Source organism: Balearica regulorum, chromosome 15 (assembly GCF_011004875.1).
Source record: "Balearica regulorum gibbericeps isolate bBalReg1 chromosome 15, bBalReg1.pri, whole genome shotgun sequence".
Classification (NCBI taxonomy): domain Eukaryota; kingdom Metazoa; phylum Chordata; class Aves; order Gruiformes; family Gruidae; genus Balearica; species Balearica regulorum.
This window is the reverse complement of record NC_046198.1, coordinates 18,831,999-18,854,888: the sequence shown is the minus strand read 5'-3', so window position 1 is coordinate 18,854,888 and position 22,890 is coordinate 18,831,999. Positions and strand designations below refer to the sequence as shown.

The window sequence follows — 22,890 nt, the reverse complement described above, 5'->3', positions numbered from 1 at the left end:
AGCCCATCCCTGGATTCTTGGAAACTCGAACAATATGAAATATTAACAATCCATGAAGATCCATAAAACTAAAGAAATGTCATCTTATTATAAATTGTTTATTTTTAGTTATTTTTCTTAAGAAACACTACTGCTGCCCCTACTCAACCTTAGATTTCAAACTTCAGGTATGCTGAATATAAATGCTGCACATGTTGGGGTGTGTATTTAAAGGCCATTAAAATGCAACATGTTTCAGTGACCATAGCCACAATTTTTCAAGTGTTACTTGATGTTTTAAAAAACATCAAGATGGCAAAAAGTTATCATGATCACCAAACAATGGCCTACACTACAAAAAGGGGTAAAGAATCATGTTGCTGAAAGTGCCAATTTAGGAATCTGAAATATAAGCAAGTACTGCTTGATATATACATCAGTAGAACAATTACAATGGTTAAGTGCATATTTTTCATTATTTTCCATAGTTACCAATTGGTGCTTTCACATTAAATGAAGACCCATTAACTTACTGTTATGCAAGATTTTCTTCTTTGTTCTTCGCTTTTAGAAACATAATTTACCCAGCTCTCATTCGATTTCCTGACATTACACTCTCCTCAAGCTCCCACTCACCCATACAAATTAAGTACATTATTAACCAAGCAAGTCTCTTCAGAGTAGAATTTAAGTGAAAATTCAGCTGCTTATCTGCTTGTATTCACAGAATTTTATCCACAATTTGTCAGCTATGAGTTATGCCTATCACTTTTCAAAGAGATTAAGCCACGTTAGCTGTATTCATGCCATTAAATCCATATGAAATTAATAGAAACATCTTCTTGTACTAAAGGTTTAACAGTTACTATGCCACACGTTAGCTTTGACTAACTCTTTTCCCCTGACAGATAACTAAATATCTTGCTTTAAATTAAACCAGTTTAACTTTCATCACTTCTGTTACCTCTTGCTGTTTTGCTCTAAAACAGATGATATTGCTGATTGCAACTCTCAGATCCCAGTTTTTACTATGGTTTCATACAGCACACAAACTTGACCATTAGGAAACCTCTAAAACCAAAGTTCTCCAATGCACAACTATAACACTAGTTTGAAAGTTTCCAATTCACAATAAAGTCTCAGATTTTGCAAATTCCTTGTCTTAAATCTTTCGGATAAACAATTTTAAGCACTAAAAGTTGTTCATAAAAAAAAAAAAAATTGCAGCAAGCCTAAACATCTACTATTTATCAATTTGTGATCCTTTACCATTACAGAATTTCACAGAAACAAGCCTCCAGGAAGCAAAACCAAAACAGGTTGTTGCATGCACATTGATATACCACGGCTGATGCCTTTTCTGTTTCCTCAAGCAGTTGTCTATACTGATGGACAGAGCAGGATGAGGTTGCCACACACTGTTACATGCAGAAGGCCCTCTTTCAATTTTTTGCTGCAAAGGTGCTGCAAGCCCCTTTACCTGTAGGCTCTTAAAAATCCATATATTTTCCCAAATGATCCTTTAACACTAGAAAAACACTAGTTGCTACATCATCTTTGAATGAAAGACACTCTAGAATTCCCAGAAAGTCTAAATTCCTCAAATTCCTCAGTCATATCTCAAATCACATTTTGCTCTCATTTCTTTTCATTTTTACTAATGAACTGCTACTGTATCAGACTATGGAAGTACTTTTGAGTTTAGAACAATGAATTCTCTTGACCTTCCTCAAAAAAAGAACACACACACCTCCACCCAACATTTATAAGGGTTTTTTTGTAGGGGCAAAAAAAAATATCTGAGACATACATCAAGATCTGGCTCAGATACACTATGATTAATGAGAGCTCCTTCCTGAATCAATGAACAGAACATCTAAACAATACTATAAAGATGACAAATTGAATGCTTGCAATAATGAAATATGAATAATTAATTTGATTCTTCTCTCATTTCATTAGAATCTAAAGCAGATTTCAGCTGCTCAACTTTCTAAAAAGAACTTCTAAACTTAGCATCCATGAAATTACTGGTTTGTCTTAGGCATAAGGTTTTCCTTATTGATGGACAAAATAATTCTGAAACTTAAAAACAATTTTTGTAAATACCTTCTTGTAAATTCTTGTAAATACCTCCTTCCAAAACAAAACAAAAAAAAGCCAAGAATAATTTTAAAAAGAGACATCTCTATATAAACAACCTCTTTTTACACTGTTGTATGTATGAGATAATAAACCACTATTAATTTTTAGCACACTCATTTTAACTGCTAGAGAAGATGCATACAATTGCTTTATCATCAGCTGGTGGTTACAACCAGCAGCATTCACTTTACATGAAATTAGATTTAACATATGCAGAACATCTCCCATCTGTCTTCAGTTTTCAAAAGTCGTATTTCATTCTGACATCGCTAAAATAACTGATTGTTTGGACATCAGCAATTCAAACACAAAAAGCAGTTGGAGAAAACATTAGTTCACCTTGATTAAAATCAAACCCTTTACAATAAAAACTTTATCCAGCCATCATGTGCAAAAATGAGAAACTTATCTCATTAGTACCATGATACTACCACATTTTATATTAAAGATATCGCATTTGCCTCCCCTTTCTATTTGAAGCCCCCTCAATCTTGAAGAATTATTTCATATTTGCCATCTGCATTTACGGATCGTAACCATTATCTATGTAACCCCTGACTTAAGCAGACCTATAAAGAGAAGTGTATTAATAACACAACTGAAACTCAACAGTAAAAACATGTACAGAAAAAAATACAATTAAAAAAATCCATACTATTAAAGTCTCAATATTCTACTTTGCATAATCCAAGAAAGCTCCATTTTATACAAGGCTAACCTGACAGACAGAAATCAGTTGTCACTTCAGGGGTTTCCACTCTCTTCCTTGAAACTAAGACATCGAAAGGTTTATTAAGTTGTATGAACCATCATTCTATTTGGTATGAAAAACACTTCTAAAGTGTTGGAAAGTATAACACTATTTTATCTGTAGCAACTAAAACAGAACTACTCCATTCTTCCAACAGTCCCAAAGGATTTCAGATTTGGGTTGGGGTTTTTTGGGGGATTTTTTTGTTGTTGTTTGGGTGGGTTTTTTTTTTTTTACACAGAATTCAGCAAAATGTTTAAGAGTGATACAGTGAAAACTAGAACAAAATTATTTTCCTGCTTTACTTTTGGAATAAATTACCAAAGCAGACTATGCACCAGCACTGCAAGCAAGTCTTTGGTTCACATTTATCTTACAACTACACAGAAACAGAGTTCCAGTACTGGCAAAGGAGAACTCCTGTACAGTATGAGTCTTATGTAAGTGTTCTCACAGATTGTAGGTGGTTGCTATCTTTCTTAACTACTGAAGACAAACGCTTCTTTTATTTTTAAACATTTTATCTTCAAAAGACAAAGTATTTTTCCTTAGAAAAATCTTGGGGAGGGGGGAATACATACTTCCCTACCACTTGAGACACTAGAACTGGTATTTTATTTGGCACAAACTGAAATCTGGATGACACTTAGGTAGTAAACCAGCTTTTATTTTAGAAATCTACTTGAAAAACCAGTTCAAGAATCACAGTGCATTCAAACTCTGGCCAAGTCAAATGGCTGACCTTAATATTGCTTCACTCATTTACACCTGCAGGGAACTCAGGTCACTATACACTGTGCAGTATCACATTACAAATATTCACACTGGATTAGGTATTAGCAATACCAGTCTCCTGTACAGAATTTATTACAGAATCATGGTGTGAACAGCAGCAGTCAAATCACCTAGATTTCAGTTCCTCCATTTGTAGAACTCAGTAAAATTTTAAATGAGACAGCAGTTTGTAATACACCAGAATCTTTAGTAGGAAGAATACTAGAACTGCAAAATGCTGGGTTTGGTGTGGTGTAGTTTTATTTGTTTTTTGTTCATTTGGTTTTTTGCAATGTGTCAGGAAACAGTAAAAAAGACATCTAAAAAGCTTAAGCACCGCATCCAGCAGGTTAGCTTAAGAGTTGCCAATGAAGGCCATTTGCTTGCATCTCCTTGTCAATGCCTACAAAGACTTGAAAATCTGTACAGTGGGGACAATGATCTCTAACACTGGAGTGGTAATAAGCATTTAGAAGACTGTTACGGTTTCAAATATTCCCTCAATTTGGACAGTAGGCATTAATGACTTGTACCTGAGATAATGTGCTAAATCACAATACGAGACTAACTTGGAAATTCCTCCTTCCATCTCATAAAAGGGCAACAACTATGCTTTCAGAATGCAGCTGGCCCTATTAAGTGCATAGATATACCTAGAACAAACTTCCTTTCTAATCTTCAAATTAACTAAGTCCCAGTGGTCAGACCCTTGGAATGCTCTGTACCTCTTTTTTTTTTTTTCCACGGGATCAACACAAGTAGGACTTGGATATAAACATTCAAAATACACAGGAACATGTAGCTCACTGAACAATATGGTAACTGTAAGATACGAGACTCGTTTCCCAGAGAGAAGAACTGGGGATGAAATACCTGCTTCAGAGAGGAAAAAATGTGGTGTTTTAAAGGATGACTCCTCTTGGCATGCTGCCTATCAGCAAACAGTAAAAAAAAATAAATTAAGAAACAAATAGTAGGGTTGGCTGCATCTCAAGTTAGTTCCTGGAGCAATACCAAATTTAGGTGTCTGCCACAAAGACAATAATGCTCCTTAGTCTAGTATATAATGCTTTCTCTCTGACCTCTAAAATGCAGCGTATTCTATTTGGTAGACACTAGCACATATCGTATATGCACAATTTCATTTCAGCTGTGCTTACATCCTATTATATGTCTGAGATCTTATAAAATTCCTACATGAAAAGCTATTGGGGTTCCCTTTATAATTGTTCTGAATACCTTTTTCTGCAGGTCCCTACACAATTTTTCCCCAAACTCTAAAGACTACTTACATTTCATTACAAAATTGAAATAACAACAGCAACAACAACAACAATAGCAGCCGCAGTTCTGGAAATACTTACAAAGTATCTAAAAGCCACTTAAAGCTATTCCTCCAAATCACTAACCTCTTACACCAAGTCTCATATTTCTGTTTTTAAAATAGTAAAGATGTAAAAAACAAAAAATAAACTTTTGCATTTAGCACTGCAATTTTAACAATAAACTGTTACAGAAAAGTTCTTTTGGCTTTTTTCTTTTTTCATTTTCTCAGTAGGTTTCAAATGCACTTACTGAAATAGCATAAATAGCATTTAGAACCAGTAAAGATGAATATATGACTGAGTACAAAGTGAACAGACATGGAAAGTAGTTGCTATTAATAATCACGCAGATTATCAATAAGCTAACTGAATATGTTCATCAAATTCATTTTTGACATTATTTCACTGATTGGAGAAAATCTCTCCAATTAAGTTTGCCTCTGTTGCAAGAACAACGCTTATACTGTTGAGACTTAGCCCCCTCATTTCATGTATTCCACAGTGGATTAAAAGACCAAAAGACAATTTTCATGTAAAAAAGTCTTGAAAATATTCAGCTATTCCATTATTCCACTTCACACAGTATGATGCTGTTCCTTTTCCCAAAGAGAAGCAGCATCAACACTGCTGACAACTCAGTATTGCTTACAATTTCTGCAGTTAGTTTCTCACACAACCTCTCATTAAAAGTATTTTGGATACGATATATGAACTTAGAAATTAAAACTGACATTAAATGATTATATTGAAAGAAAAATTGCAATCCTGCAGTTAAAATACAGTGTTGATATATTAATTAATGAAGATAAATTTTGTGGTAAAAAACACAGCAACAAGGACTTAAATCATACAGCTATTTTTACAAAGGTAATTAGACAAAAGCAGAAAAAGATGAGAAATACCAATGGCTGACTAACTATGAGTAATCACCTTGGATTACACATTATCAGAAACTCATTGTTACTATTCATTTCTTTAAAAAACAGTGTGCAGAAATACATGACAGAATTGAGGTCCTGTCAGGCTTCTCACCATACCAGTAATTGGAATGACATGCTTCTTAAGGGAGCATGGAGTTAAGACTGGACTGATTAATATTTCAGGTAAGTTTTCCTCTTATTAATAAGTTACTGAAATAAAATTTTTGTAACTGTCTACTCTAGCTAAATTAATAGCACTGAACAGACACTAGAAGTCCTCTAGAAACTCACCTAACACTTTTGCATATTTCTATGACGATGCTACACTGATAACTCTACTAATTCTTAGAAGGAAATCTTTAAATTTTAAGTCTTCAGACTGATTAAAGCCTGAAAAGAAGTAAGCTACACTAGCAAACGCACACCATGAACTAAGTAAAGTATAGAAAGTTACTTATATCTGGACAGAGGCAAGGGATGAGTTCACAGAATACTAGATGATTCCTGTACCATCTCCAGTAAAAAAAAATATTTTAAAAAAGGCAACTTACCTGTAATGGGAGATGTGGCCTGCTAAGTGCCAATTAATTATCAGGCAGAGAGTGTGGGTCTGTGATGAACAAAGGCAACCTCGCACACCTCCCTTAAAGCCTGGGGAAACTAAAGCTTACCCCATTGTTGTGTAGGACCATACAGATGATTTACCTATTTTTTCACATTACAGCCTTCTCAAAACTAACCTATTCCAATAACATTCGGTAAAAATTATCTGGGCTTGACATAACCCTTCAGTGGAAAGGATACAACTCATAGGAATGTTGTGAAGGTTACTGTTTAAATACTTTAAGGTTTCATAAAAACGTTTTAAGTAGATGTATTACAATTACCTTCTGCATTCACACTTCGTGGGCTTTAAAATGGTCATTAATAACAAAATTTATCCAAGATGCTAAACTTCTTACAAATATTTTAAGTAAAGCAAGCCAAGGTTCAATATGCATAATATTCAAGTCACTAAAACGAAACCAATCCCTTCAGATGGAAGTAATGTTTAAATTGTTTACCAATTATATAAAAAACTTTTTGAATCTACCATCTTCCTTTAAGAAACAGTTATGAAAATAACTTTCCGGCATGCATCCAAATGAATAAACAAATGGTCTGATGGACCAAACGATAGAGTCTAGCATTAGCTGCCTCTTAAAGACAATACATGGTCAACAACCTTCTTCTTTAAAGAGTAAGAACTGCTTTGTTACCCTATCATGTCAAAAACAGATATGGTCACCTAGGTAGTGGTACAAGCTATTTGAAACCAAGCATCAAAGCTAGCAACTATTCATCCATCCAGATAACCCAGAACACCTTTTAATATACCTTCTACTGACACAGTGCTTTATAAGCAGAAGACACATTATGCTTAACTTACAGTACAGTATTTGTCATAGAAAGTTCATAAAGACTTAACTCATGTTGAAAACTCTGAATCACAATAAGAAGATATGTTATTTCATCTACAACTAAGTTCATCCCTCCTAACAGCTGCTACCTGAGCACTCAGTAGCAACAAGAATTATGGCAACAACACCTGAAAATATAATAGATAAACTTTGCCCTATGACTTGTCGTAAGTAAAGGACATCCAGATACAGTCTTCAACATTTTTTTTTTTTTACTTTTAATCACCTTAGCAGCAGACCGAATTTGATTTAATCTCATCTTTTTTTTGTGGATATTCTTAGTCAACAATGCTCATATTAAGGCACTGCTAAGTCATTCAGCTGGATTAAATTGATTGAATAAACACAGAGCTGTTACAGCACATAGCCTCACTAGTTCTATTAAAATAAACAACTTCATGTTTTACCTTTAAAGTATTTTGATGAAGTAGTATCTTGTTTAGATGTTATACTCATGCGCACACTATGCATGGAAATATGTCATTTGCAAATGCTCAGAAAAATCTAAAGATGACATTCCTATTTTTCAGTCTATGAAGATGAGGTTGATTGTCAATATTTTACAATTGCTTTAATACTCTACTAAAATTTAAAATGCCTGTATTAACAGTGGCAGCAAATAAATTTAGGCTCAGCTTAGAAAACAACACAATGTCAGTTTTATAATACCTAAATATAGCAAGGGAAAGAAACAATGCTTCTAGTTTCTCATCCTCACAGATCTGTACACATTTGAATTAAATCTCTTTTCCAATAAATCAGGTGACACATCATTTAAGAAGCAATTTATTTGAATTCCCATTTAAAAACATTCAAAAGTTCTTAATATCAGTTTTAATATGAAGCACTTAGCAGGACTGTTCAAGTAATTCCAAGATCAACTTGCATATTTACCTGCCAAAAAGCAAGTTCAGTTCTTCTGGACTATGGCAGAACTTTGTGGAAGGAATTACTAAGATAACATGTGCTCCATCATTTTCTGTGGCCAGCAGACATAAACAGTGTAGCCAGCAGAATCTATATATGTAATTGAAGTTGACAACTTATTAAAAAAAAAAATCAAACCACAAATGTTCATTTTGGTATGATAAAAGCGCTTGATAGCTTAAGTCTGGAGTAAGGGTCAAATATTTATATTAATACATCATACAATTTCTTAAGATTAGTGCCGTGTCCTAGAAGTGAGCGTTTATTTAAAAAAAAAAAAGGAAGAGAAAATATACAGAGCTTTTTACAAGAGGTGTTCTGACAGTTCAGAAAATAATCAATTAGTAACCTTTATCAATAAATCTGATCATAATCTTTAACAATTCCTTTATGTGTTCAGTCCTTCGATAGCCAGAATGTTGATCTATTTTAAAAATGAATGTTGGTAGAGCATCTAAGACATTTCAGAAAAGGTTAAATTATTCCATGATTTCATTTGTTTGCTTAGCTACTTCAAGATGTATCCCATTCATGACTAAGCTGCAGGTGCTATTCTGTTTATTTCAGTGCCTGTAAACCAAGCCCTTGAATTGAACAAAGCAAGGAAAGCATTAGGATTCAAGTCAAAGAGGAAGGAACTGCAGGACTGTTTCCTGTTGAACATGCTACTTTCTACCTTCCTTCATAAATATGACTGAACATTACACAATTGTTTCTATAATGAAATTTCTCAAAAAAAGGTAAACTTTACTTCTTTTTATTTCTAGACATTGTTACCAAGATTAGCAAAATTTTATTATAATATTTGATGTACCAAAGACTGATACTTGACCTCTTAAAAAGATGCAATCAACTTCTATAGGACAGAATTTCACTTATTATTCACATTCAGCAATAAACTAAATACTCATTAGACATGAATTCAAAATAATGTAGCATAATTAGGCATTACTGGCACCTTCAATTTAGGGGATCTTACAAATATCAAAATGATTATGTCTGAACTGCAACTCAGTGCACACACACAGATGATACTCAGTTAAGTTGTCCCTACTCATAACCTTAGGACAACTTGGAAAACCTCTCCTTCACAAACCTTTTGCTGCATATTGACTTGTACCAACACAGATACTTTCAGATATTAACAATGCAAACAGTAACTTGAATCAGCTCCCATGGAAAACAGTAAACTTGTTGCTCAACTTCTGAAATTAAAACTTGTAAAGTGTAACCTGCTAATGGACAAAAGAAAAACTTAAAAAGCTGACAGATTAATATTTAAGTGAAAAAAAGATTAAAATCAACATTCTGTACATCTTAAGCAGCAGCTATTTACCATGTGTTTTTTATTTATTTACATTACATGCTTATAGTTCACCGAAAATATTCTCTTTTCTTATTTATGATCACATAACCTCCCTGTAAAAAAGCACAGCAGAGCATTATGATACGTATTTAATGGTCCCAAATGACTGGTTTTACTTTGCAAGTTATTAGAAGTATTTAATTTTCTCCTCTCTTCTATTTCCTTTAACTGGAAAGAAAACAGAGGCCTAGCACCAAACGATTACCATGTCTAACTTAAAAGTTCATGGGACCACCTTTTCTTTTCAACAATCTAATTTACAATGGATGATGTGACACATTTTGAATGGCAACAAAAGTACAATTAAGGGCTAATTAAAGAAGGTGATAGAAATTTTAAGACTATTTTTGTATAGTGCTGCTGTCCTGCTTAGACAAAACCATTGGGTGAGCTACATCCGTAAGATTTTGAAGGCTCCCCTAGTGTTCCCAAAGATAAAGCAACGAGCTACATACATTCATCACGTGCATGCTGTGTGGGTACAAGTGCTCATCTTTCTCAACTAAAAAGAGGCAGCGACACAAAATTTTGGCAGTCCCTGTGGGATGCCGGACTTGTCCAGGCTTGTTGGTGCCGAATACAGGGCCATTATGACCCAGCAGAAGGGGCCCTGGGGGAGTCCAGCTTGGGCAAGAGCAGGGATTGAGCAACTTGCTTATCTTGCACTGATAAGCACTGGACCTGAACAGGGGCAGGAGATGAGCAATTTGTTAATCTTAACAAGATGCAGCACCTGACGGGTCTGCTCCTTAATCAACTAAGTGACGCCTGGGGTGAGGGGGAGCCTTCACAGTTTGACGTTACTTTGGTAAAACTAACCAGACCACTGCTCCTCTGTACTGAATGCCTTTGTTCTCCGCCACTTCCCCCCCCCCCCCGCCCATGCCCCGATCAACTGCACAACAAGCCTTGTTAAGGGCCAATCGACACACAATACCTGACTTAGTCCCACCTCCCCAAAAGTATAAATCTGGCATTTAGAATCCCCTTTTTTGAGGACGAGAACTCCAACTATCCGGACGGGTCGACGGGCCTGGACCTCTCTCCTCCCCAAGCAGGGACGCCTCTTTGGTAAGACTTGCGCCTCCGATTATGTCAGATGTTACCCCGGGAAAACTATCATTAACAAAAGTGCTGAACTATTAACTTGAGCTCAAAATCGTTGCAGTTAGTGCATTTATCAACGGCAATTCTGAACTTTTATATCTGTCGCTTCAATAAATTACCTATTTTTCTTTTCAACTTTGCGAAACTGTTTCAGTGAAAGTCCTTAGTGGGGCTCTGACAGGCAAACATTAACTCTGATAAGTGGCTACACACATAACCTTTCAGACATAAACCGTTGACCAAGTCTGGGACTAAGACTGGACCTAGCCGCAGCTAGGTTCCTCTCTGAGAAGTTTAGAAAGCAAGGGGGTCCTTTCCGAACCTCGTGACTCAACAGGAGGGCCTCCCTCAGCCACATATCAGACTTGTACCCTTTCACGCGACAGTCCCATAATACCATTTTGTGCTATTGCCAACTCTTCTACTCAGTACATAAGTTATTCACCATTGTAACTGTCATTACCCTAGAGTCCGAATGAGGTCAATATGCTTCCCATTTCTTATAGCCAAAGCTGCTACTGGAACTGAGCAAATATGTTTGTTTGGCTTAAAAGTATTACTTTATATTACAAACTTTAAAAAGTACTTAAAAGGGAAAGAGCACGGTCATTCCATCACTTATATACCAGCTAACATTTAGATTCATGGCTTCAGGAAGACAACCTCTTCCCTCCTCAGTCTTCAACTAACCCTTTGTCCAAGTTACACCTACTGATACTGCATGGTTAAAGAAAGTTATTACACCTTACCTGGAAGCAAATAGATCAAAGTGTCATATTACATTTGGTAGCAGTGAACCACTGCTCAACTGCTCATATCCCACATCGTATTAAGTGATCTAATTTTTTCTACAACAGTGACAAAAGATCAGAATGTGAATGCAATTACATCATTTGTAATAAATATACACCTTGCAGTATCCTCTCAAGAATTACAGTGGGGTTTTTATAGATACAATAAGGATGCATAGTAAAGTAATGCTAAATTCCATGCATTGAAGCATAGACTTTGAGGTAGGAAAAAAAATCCCAAACCACAAAACCCCAACCCCGAGCCTTCTAAACATTCAAAATTAAGCATGAAGATATACCACAACCATAATATTATAACTTTAAAAGAAAAATAAATAATTTTTTCTTAAAAGACAAAATAATATTCTTTACTAAATGAAAGCCAAACTTTTACTTCTCAAATCAAGAACATCTCTACTAATAAGGCCAATGTACTCTCTGTGAACAGGGTAAGACCACAGGAAGGAATATCACTTACTGTTTCTTTATAAATACAGAACCAAGATCATAAGTGATCAAGCTTAATCCCCAGATCAACACTCATATTCTAAAATAACTAGAAAAAATATGCTATTAGTATGGTGTCTCAAAACTCTAATGTTCTAAACAATATAATGCTATAATCCACAGTCCATGCCCTCAGTGCTTTAAGGACCAATTTCTCACGATCTCCAAAGCTAAAATGAACTTGAATTCCATTTTCCATACTGAAATTAGCTAACGACTAAGAAGGCAGAAACTCTGGGTCAGGAGAGTTTACGTTGCCTAAGGCCCCTCTCAAAGAAGTCTTCTTATCTGTTAAACCATTGCATGTTCCAGTATTTCGTTCCCTACAAAGCTGCTCGTTTAAAAATAAATAAATAGAGATAGATGGTAACCATAAAATTGTTTACAGTACATTTCTGCACAAATTTCTACGCCTAACAGCGGTAAATTCTGTATTTCTTGGTATTTTCTCTTAATAAAACTTGAAGTGAAAAAAGTGCCATTAAACCTTCCCCTTATAAAACAAACATCATTCTCATCTTCCTCAGTTATCAAAGAGAGAAAAAAGTCCTCTGTTTATGCAGAAATGACAGTAACCAAGAATAAGCTGATCAAGAAAGAAATAATGGCATTCAGAAGTACTTAAAAATCTCAGAACCACTCAACAGAAAGTTAATAAACATAGAAAAAAAGGCCTCTTGTAGTCAAAGATATAAATTTCACATGTGTGGACTTAAAAATGAGAAAGCCTGGCTGCAGAAAGTTATTTCCTTCACTAACTTAAGATGAATTATTTCCAAAGATCATCTTTAAGGAAAATAATATTCAGAAATTTATGGCAAAAGTAATAACACAAAGAATCAATTTCACACTGATGAGTGTAAAAAACCAGACTGTCTGTAAACCCCTCCCTACCCACTCCCAATTTAAAGAACAGAGTATTTCTGAATTAAAAAGGAAGAGACACTGAAGTCTGCTATACTAATATAGAAAGCTCCTGTGCAACACTGTCTTATTATTACAAAATTTAAACAGCACTTACTAAAGGCTATTCCTGAATTCAACATAGAATACCTGCCACCACTGGAATATAAATAGTTATTGATTAATTAGGTCCAATGGTATAGTGACTAAATATAGGACATTTCTGTTAGAACCACCAAGTCCACTTACAATTGTGTGGACTGACAAAATCGCCAGTCTCTCAGATGATTTTCACCACCCAATTTCGGGTTATGATGATCCTGTCTGCACTGCTAGGTCAGCTGTTGGCATGGATGCTCCTTATCCATAGAGAGCTGCATCAGCTTAACGAGTTTGAACAGAGTTACCTTTGCTAACGTGGCTAACATGAACTGAAATGGTTTAGGAGAAGAAACATGAGCAGGCAGAAATCTCTGATAGGGTGGAATGAGAGGCTCCATCAATGGACAACGTGCATCATCTTAATCATGTTTCAGTAAGCTATGTGGCTGAATAGTTCTCTCCCCTCAGCTGAAAATGTACTTGAAACGTGGAGCAAACTTCATGAGCTTCAGAAAGGCAAAAAAAAAATCCTTAAAACACAGGCTGAAATACTTTTAATGTATTTTCCCAATACCCTTCTGCATAATAGTAATGAAAAAGCTCTTACTTAATGTTTCACGAACACATCAAAACTAGAATAACAGTCAATTTACAAACTCATGAGCCTAAAAATATTTCAAGCCATAATTTCTCTCCTACATAATAATTTTATTTGTATGCTAGACATTTTTTGTCTTCAGCAGCATAACAGAATATGTACTTGCTTTAGTACTCCTTCTAATATGTAAGACATTTCCATCATTTAACAGTCATCAAATATAATTTATTAGGGTAAGTATGTTTCAAAACACTTCGGTTAGATCCATTTACTAAAACACACAATGTATTTAATCATGAACAGGTCAGTAAAAAAAAGGCTCTAATACAATTACTATAGCCCAGGTTTTTTGGTGGGGTTTTTTGTTTGCTTGGTTGGGTTGGGTTTTTTTACTTATTTTCATTATTTCTTTTATAGCATCAGATCATACTTCATTTCTTCCCCAGATCATTTCAGTACCTGCTTTCCTTCTTGATTCCTCTCTCTGATGTATTTTTTTTCTATCCTCCATGTATCACTAAGTCACTTCCCATCTCAGCTTCCACTTTACCCATCAAAAATGCTCTGTATACCAACCTTCCTCAATATATATTTTCTTCTCTTGACCATGTTCCTCAGCCAGCCAGCATAAGGCTTGGCTTAGGCTTTCAAAAGCCTACCTACAGATGGCAAGACCCACAGACAGATGAAAGAGATGCTATGGAATTCTATCTTTTGAACTACCTTCTGGCCCCATTACCACCTCAAATATTTGAGAAAGAGTAGATTTAGAACTGCGCCTATGTCACAGAGCCTAGAACTGAGCCTCCAGTCAACTATCAGTCTGGTTTAATCTGCAGAAAGAGAGAGATCGGTATGTAAGTACGTTCTAATGTTCTGTCCAGCCTCCATTTCAGATTCCTAGTTTGTCTTCTTATTGCCCAACTTTGCTCCTGCTCGGAACTTTCTGAGGGCAGAGAAAGATGAACTATTGGCTGAAGTAGGTTGTTACCATCTGCATTTCACCCTTTCCCAGAGATTCCACCTTTCTGTTTTCCCAGCTGTGCGTGACGAGTTTTTAAAATCAGGCATATTTTACAGGACCTGGTAAAAGAGCAGTCAAATGGTTAAAGTGGCAGAACAGAGGAAGGGTGGAACATCTGGCAGAGGAAGGAGGGAGTCATTAACCACTCAACTTGGATCTACCGAAGCCAGAACAGTTTGCCTCACCATGCTGATCCAACTCCAGAAGAAATCACCAATTACACTGTGTAATTCATAGAAGCAAAGAAAGTTGGTTGAAACCATCTACAGACATAGAGTGAATTTATTTAAAGCTTGATTCACATTGGAAGATTTATAGTTTCTGTAACCATAAAAGTGATTTACACTTTGCAGAAACTGATACCATTTGCTCCATAAAGCCTTTATCTTACATCAAGTGAAAGTATTTGACTGCTGGTGTGTTATTTGACGTTAATGTAAAGAAGCATTATTGTAAATAACCCAGACAAATTCAGAAATAATAAAGACTGTAAAGTAGCAATTTCTCTTGAACTAATTATTTACTAGAAACACAGTAAGCACTACCCGCATAAACAGGACATCAAAATCCTTCTGCTGTACTCCAAACACAATTACAGCATGTAATACATTAACTAAAAAATGGTGAGGGTTTCGGTCATTCCTGTAGCTTCACACACAGTTGTGTGATGATGTTGTGATCATTCTCAGTATTTACCTAAATTATATAAGCCAAACCACAGAAACACTGGGAATTTTTAATGAAATAACAGCAAGTCCCAGACAAATGACCTGTTAACTGACCAACTTTGCTTTTGGAGCAGTCCCTCAGTATTCGGTGATAGCAAATATTAGCAGCACTTTCACTATTTGCAAATTGTATTTAAGTTTTGGATTTCATATCTGGAAAAAACCTTACTTCAGGGTTTGTAAAAATACATTAATCAGTATGAGTTCATCTACTCCTCTGGAGTACAAGCATTAAATTCTGCAATTTTACTAAACCCTTCACACTTTGTAATAGTGAAAAACTTAAAAATAAGAACTGACATACAAACACACAGCTTGACTTGTCAATTTTGCATTCAATTTCATAGCAAATGCTGCTGCACAGTGACACTAAATCAATAGTCTGAATTCATCTATTTTCAGAATTTTCTTACTAGGAGCCTACATAAATTTATTTCCTTCTGTTGGATGCGAAGCAAGCACAAGTATAACCATGAGAGGAAAATGTGTGATCAAGCATACTGCCAAGCAAAAAACTTATTGATCTGAATTAATAGAAAATCTGACACATCACTACTAAATGGTGTCAAGAGCGGATTCAAAGAGTTTTTAAACTATTTCCTAATTCACACAGTTTACAAGTTTTTAACAAAAGCCTTATAAATATACTAATTATATTTATAGAGAGTATAGCTGTACAAAGAGTACAACTTACATATCAAAAAACTTTAAGGCATTTCCTTGGTTACCTGTCTTGAGTTGGAAAGATACTTTTAAGATGATATTTTTTCAAGACACAATCCTAGCAAATAACCTACCAAGTAACATGGTATCATAACGAAAAAACAAATGCTCCAAAATAGTCAAGAGAGATTTATTAGTCCATTCAAAACCTCCTAAAATAATACACATATGGTACAATTCAGACCATCCATAATGAACACAAAGGTCCTATTAATTTCTATATAGTAATCTCAGCATATTCAGTAAGCTCCATTTTAAAAATACACACATTCAGAGGCCCTTGTCTGCCTGATTACCACCAAAGAAAGATCATAAAAGCACAATCAGACTCCTTTGCTGTCACACTTCCAAAGCTATTTACATAAAAGAATGAAACGTGCTGAGAAAGATGGCTAATTCACAACATACAAAAATATTGATAACGCATACAACTTATGCAGCGTTTTAAAACAAAAAGTGAGATTAACGGTGACATCACATGTTCTCTCAGATAACATTTAAGTATAAACACTAAGACCATAATTCACAATTTACACTGAACACCCATCAATCTCAGAGATTACCTATACAAAAATTGACTGCCTCGATAACACTGTGATGGAAGAAGGAATATATCCACCACAATGACACTCATACACAGATTTCTTTCCCTATGTTAAGTCACAACTATTACTTTCCTAAAGCTTTATTTACATGTGGTTCTAAATCCTGAAAAGCTTTAACCATATGTTCAATATGTGCAACCCATTTAGTCTCGTAAACACATGCTTAAAGCTTTCCTGGATCACAGCTTTACCAAACAATACATTTTCATTTGTAAAAACGGGCAACAAAAGTAAGGATTGTGCTAACAATGTAATTAGACAGAATGTCCATAGCTGGAATTCTACGTCTCTGTATATTTTTCTTTTTAAATACGAAATATTAAGAAACTTGCCACTTCATGAGACATAAGAACCATTTATGGGTATTAACTGGACTTGACTGGAATACACTAACAATTTGAACTCTATTTTAATGAGTTTCTCTGCTTAATTTTTATGAGCTCTTTTACATTTATAATAATGATGACTGGCAAAGTAATTTTAATGTCTCTAGAATTCTTAATCAAGTTTTCAGCAATTGTTCCCTAGCCTTCCAGCAGACTTCTAACATTAGAAACAAAACATGTAAATAAAAATACAGTTGTCCATTCTTTTCAGGAATATAAATTAGGGCTAATTATCTTGTAAATTCACAGTTTGAGAAGGGTAGAAAAACAGGGAGGTTTGTCTTTTTGTCTTTATTTTCAGTGTTTTCTTAATTTGTGTTTTATTAGTTGGTGTGAAGATCAAAAACAAGCTTAACTATGACTTCTCTCTCACTTTGTTGCTTTTGGCATCATGCCCAGGTTTAAGCCAGTTTTCAAACATTTAATTAATGGCTTTAGCCAAGTACCCAAATATGAAATTTTAAAATACTGTCTACTGAGTCAATGATCACAGAGATTCAGTTTATTGCACAAGTGCAAAAACTGTTACATTAACATCTGGATTTAATAACAGTAAACTGAACACTATTTAATAAATTTTGTAATGTGCATTTGCTTTGGAGTTTCAGGATATGGAAGATTTTTGCGGCTGGGGCTTCAACAGAGCCTCAACAACACTGGAGAGTAGTATTACAGCAGCTGTCAATCTTTACCACAGAAGAAAAGTTTGAAAAAGTTTTATTCCATAATTAATATTGTGTGATTTAGGCTCTTAAATTTCAGGTGATAAAAATGCTTAAGAAACAATGCCAGGAATACTGGTTCACTATGTTCAATGCTGCACAGAATAATTTCACTTAAAGAAGCAAACATGAAACATTCGTGGTTGTTAAGAACAAATAAGCTTAATGTCAGTTGTTGATCTCTTTTTTTTTAGGCATGCTGCTAAAAAAGTAGTAGATATATTCACAGTAAGAAACAAAGGTTGCAGATTTACTAAACCAGGACATGAACTGATTTGCCAAGTCTAATCAAACCTACTCTTCTTCACGCACCCTGAATGCAACCCAAAAACACATCTTACCTTCAGGTTAAAGGTAGCTCCCCTATCTCTCAAGTGCTTCCAGTTGCTAATTTTTTGCCTAACACTACAGCTCTGGGATTTGTTGAAATATGTCAGTGCTCCAGATACACACCACCTTCTGCATATCCAGAATGTTTTGCACATCTTGCTGTTCCTTCCATTCTTAGCCATGAAAGTTGTGTGCAGTGTCTAGCTTTTTCTGCAGAGGTGGAGCCAATGCTCTATTTCATCTTAGAGGGGCCCCAGTAGAAATTATCAAGGAGCCTTTAAGCTTGACATTCTGTCTCAGTTATTCTGAAAATAAAACAACCCCTCCCACTCCCCCCACAAAGCCCTTTTCCCATACAAAAAGATGGGGAGGGAGGGGGCAGGATCAGAATTTTCATCATTTTGGTACCAGCTGAACATCAGAGGCACACAGTTACAAAACTGAGAATGTTTTAGTTGACATAACCTAAGTTGCGTATTTTACTAAGCTACTCGAGTTCTCTCCTAGTACCCACTGAAACAGAATTCTATCAGCAGCCATTAAACATTTAGTTACTCCCTTCGAGAAAGAAGTTTCCTCATCTAGAGCTGGACTTATTTAATCAAAAAACACATTGGGTCTGGTGGTAGTCTGGCAATGCTGTTAAGTGCTACAGCGTTATGCTGATACTAGCCCGAGTCACTGCAGAATAATTGTTAAAAGAACCCAGAACGCTATATAGGCCAAAGTTTTACCTACCAATATCAAAACTTTTTCTAACATTTAGAAAAAGTCTAACATAATCTGTGAAGGCTTGCAAGCGTGACAGTCCTTTAAAAAAGAGAAAATAGTATTTAACCAACATAAGAAATAAATATTTATATTTATAAATAATAATTACTATTAACATTAATATTTATAAATGGTTACCTGTCTTGAGTTGGAAAGATACTTTTAAGATGATATTTTTTCAAGACACAATCCTAGCAAATAACCTACCAAAGTCAAATTTCTAAGAATTTATTAAAAACCACATCAAATGGCAAAGCAAAAACATCACAGTAACTTGCTCTGAGCTTATGTAACATAGGTACTACATATCCTCAAATTCCTGTTTGTATGAGAACATGTATCTTGGAAAAACTTCCATTTTAATAGGATTAAAAAAAACCCAGCACAATTTAAAGCAATGCACTGCTCACTAAAAAATAACAGCTTTGTAAAAAACCCCTGTATTTAGAAAGTTTTAATTGTTTTAACATATAGCACTTACCTTGTATTTCTAGCCTCCTTCTACAGTGTCTGTTTCAGCACATTTCTGGTCAAAAGGAAAGTAAAGATAGGAAAAACAACAATCACAAAAATGTCACAAGGATCCTTTATTTTAAATCTTACATATTCTATTCCACCTAGGAAATTAAAACATTACAAACAAGAGTGGCTCTTTCTCAGTTTTTGCAGTTATGTGATGTTAAAGTACCTTATTAAGTTAAAAATCCTTAAACTAATTTCAATATGCTCTAAGCTCATTTTTAGCACCTTTCATATTACTACTCAAGTTCTAACACACTAATTATTTTTCTAGTTACCTCTGGCAAAAATAACAGTGCTAGAGGTGCATCATCCACTCCTATTAACGCAACTACAATATATAAAACCAGTCCTAGTTCCTTCAAGCCCAGCTTGCATAATTCCTTAGAGCTGGAATGTCTTCACACTTGGAAGTTTAAGTGCCAATTATATATCTATACACTATAACTTCATTTAATAACAGAAATATATTTTCATTTTCTATAGATTCTAATATGAAGGAACCTTTGTAAAGAAAAGGAAACTGTTCACAACCACATTTTGGCTTTTTGCTGTGACAACTCAAACATATTTGTTCCATCATCAAAATTTCATTTATTAGTATATTTTAGACTATTTGTGTACATACATGCATATACAGACACATATGATTATGTAAATGGCAACCTACTGCGTACTAAATTTAGAAAAGTTGAAAAAAAATAAAAATCACAGTTATCTTTAAGGCTGGCATTTATTGAATGACGTTTCATATAATACTAAGGAGGTTTTCCAGTTTTGGCTTTGAACTCATAGGTATCACCCAAAAGGCCCCATGCATTGCTCAGCAACACAATGTTGCGTTTGTTGTGAGATGCATCCTAACAGATGTGGGTTTTTGTCTTTTAAAGGACTGTGTGCTCAATGGCTGAAGGGGATGTTATGGTTTCTATACATATCAGTGAAAGAGGTTAAAAATTAAACATGTAAAAAACTAAACCAACACCAAAACACACGAGAGGAAGAGGTTACAAGACAGAAATCCCAATAAGACCTAAAAAAAGAAATGGCCTACAATAAAAGGTATTCCCTCTTCCTTCCAATAAGTATTTGATCAGTAATCTGAACAGTTAAAAAAAACACCCTCAAAAAAGTGCCACAACTAAGTACATTCCCTATCCAATATCATATTAATTCATGATTTCATCAATTATCTAATTTGATATTTAGGCTAACAAGCAAGCGCTCCAATTTATTGAACATTTTACACATATAAATACTAAATTTGGCTGATAATCTGTGTATTAACCTCCACATTTAAAGCTTTAAGTAACTCATTCAACAGAATCCCACAGATTAGAAATGGTAAATATTAAGGTGATTTTCATGTTACTGTATGACTGCTCCTAAAAATTCACCTGTGTCATTAAGTCCAGTTTTCTACATGTCTCCAAATACAGCTAAATGGTGAAAGCTGTTCGTACTTCCAATAGTGTATTAAGGATTTTCAGCCTCCAGATGTTTTTGTTTTAATAACTGGTGTGATTACCAGACAGCACTTTGTCAAGTTTTAAATGCAAGTTATACCACAAAATCGTAATTTGCCCTAACTAACTGAACAAGAAAGAAAACTTCAGGAAGGAACTAAAGCGTCACACATTAAGAAAATAATTTTATTAAATGCTAGCTGTGCCTTTGTTGAGAGCTTTAAAATAATCAATCAATACAATTATCAATTAATACAAAACGTGGGCATTTTTCCATCATGAAAGGAAAGAGGTAGTGTGAGGAGAAAGAGTAATCACCTTCCCATAAACACGAACTTTAGAACATGCCGTACTCACAGGACAGTGCAAGCTGGTTTCTTTTCTTAAAAGCTGACTGATGTTAGTCTAAATCTTTTAGACATATTGACAGCAAAGTTATGAGATTTTTACGGTGCTGTTTGTGAAATACACATGAACTGATTCATGACTGAACTATTCACTTCATTTTAAATCCTGTAGTTTTTCATTCAGCTATATTGCCTGCTGCAGCCACAAAGTCTTAGTATTATCTCTCAGCTGCACTGATAACAGCAGTTTTCTGCACTGCATACTTTGAAACCAACACAAAAACCATATAAACGGAATAAAGGCAAATGCATTTGCTGACACACAGGAAAGGCACTGCAGCACAGCTCTTTACCTTGCTCCGTCCATTCCGTACAACTCTCATAAGTATTAAGCGATTTACGTGCATCTGAAATACAGATGCGCACACGTAATTGCTGCGGATGCACTTGTTATTTCATGTACAAAACTGATTAACCAAGTGGCACCTAAAATCTATGTATCTCACAAGTAACGAGCCAAACCCTTGAACAGTCCCTGGGCTAAGCGCAGCTGCTCTTTCAACAGGTAAGTGAACCTACGCTGTAGTTCCATGATTTAGGTGGTCAAGGCCAGAGGTCTCCACTGCTTTGAGGGAGGAAAAGCTTTCATTTCAAGACACGCATTTTTAAGGCCAGGCCCCGCAGTTAAGCTTGTCTACCCCCAAGCCCCATACCTCACCCAGGAGTTTGTGCGCCTTAGTAAAAATATAGTAATAAAAAAAAAAATAAAAAAAAAAATCTGTAACTGCAGTGGAACACAAGGAAAATCTATCAGCGTCAGCAGGGCAGAAGTCGAGCTGGGCAGAGCTCCAGGGGAGACGCATCCCGGAGCACGACGCGAGAGGTGCCGGCACCAGCACCCTCGCTCCGGGCCGCCCCCACCTGCGCGGCCCCGCGGGGCGGGGGAGCCCCCACAGAGAGACCCGGCAGGGCTGAGGGGACGCCGCCGCCACCACGTCCCCAGGAGCCGGCCCTGCGGCCATCCTGCCCTCCTCTGGCAGGGAGGGGGAGGCCGCGGCTCCCGGCCCCCACCAGCGCGGCGAGCGGGCGGCCGCCCCTCCTGGCGCGGGGCCAGGGCGGCGAGGCACACTCCCACACGCCTCAGCCGCCGTAAGATAGCTTTGACTGCGGGAGCGGGCGGCCGCCCCCGGGCGGGGCCGTGCAGCCGCCTACCTAGGGGCCGGGCGGCAGGAGCTGGCCGGCGGCTGCCGGTCACCGCCCTCCGTCCCCTCCGCGGCGGCGGCCGGCCCGACCCCGCGGGCGCGGCACCGCTGCCATCCCGCCGCCGCCCCGCCCGTCACGTGACGCGCGCTCCCCCGCGGACCCCGCGTGGAGGAGCCCGGCCGGGCGGCGGCACCGTCCGCCCCCCCTCTCGCTCGCTCCCTCAGCCGCCTGCTCACCCTCGCTCGCCGCCGCCGCCGCGGACATGTCCTCTCGCGAGCTCTGCGGCCGGGACCGCCCTCGGGCGCGCGCCCCGGCGGTTGGCCCGCGGGCGGGGAGGCCGCGCGCGCTGGCGCTCTGCGGCCGCCTCGCACACGTAGGAGGCGGGGGCTGAGGAGGCGGGATGGGGCGGGG

The 22,890-nt window shown here is 36.7% G+C and overlaps 1 protein-coding gene across 9 annotated transcripts in view; it reads right to left on the bottom strand.

Annotated features, from left to right (window-relative positions):
- MRTFB (myocardin related transcription factor B) overlaps window positions 1–22,848 on the bottom strand; it is an 83,478-nt gene extending 60,630 nt beyond the window's left edge. For 3 of the 9 annotated variants that reach the window (XM_075767820.1, XM_075767819.1, XM_075767812.1), the window contains exons 1-3: window positions 22,716–22,848; window positions 19,426–19,470; window positions 14,521–14,601 (exon numbers count right to left, since the gene is read on the bottom strand). In XM_075767820.1, the coding sequence (XP_075623935.1) occupies window positions 14,521–14,546 (26 nt within the window). In that variant the 5' untranslated portion in view covers window positions 14,547–14,601; window positions 19,426–19,470; window positions 22,716–22,848. The remainder of the gene's footprint in view (window positions 1–14,520; window positions 14,602–19,425; window positions 19,471–22,715) is intronic. The other 6 variants (XM_075767822.1, XM_075767821.1, XM_075767813.1 and 3 more) reach the window with 4 other exon arrangements.
- Window positions 22,849–22,890: the final 42 nt, after the last annotated feature.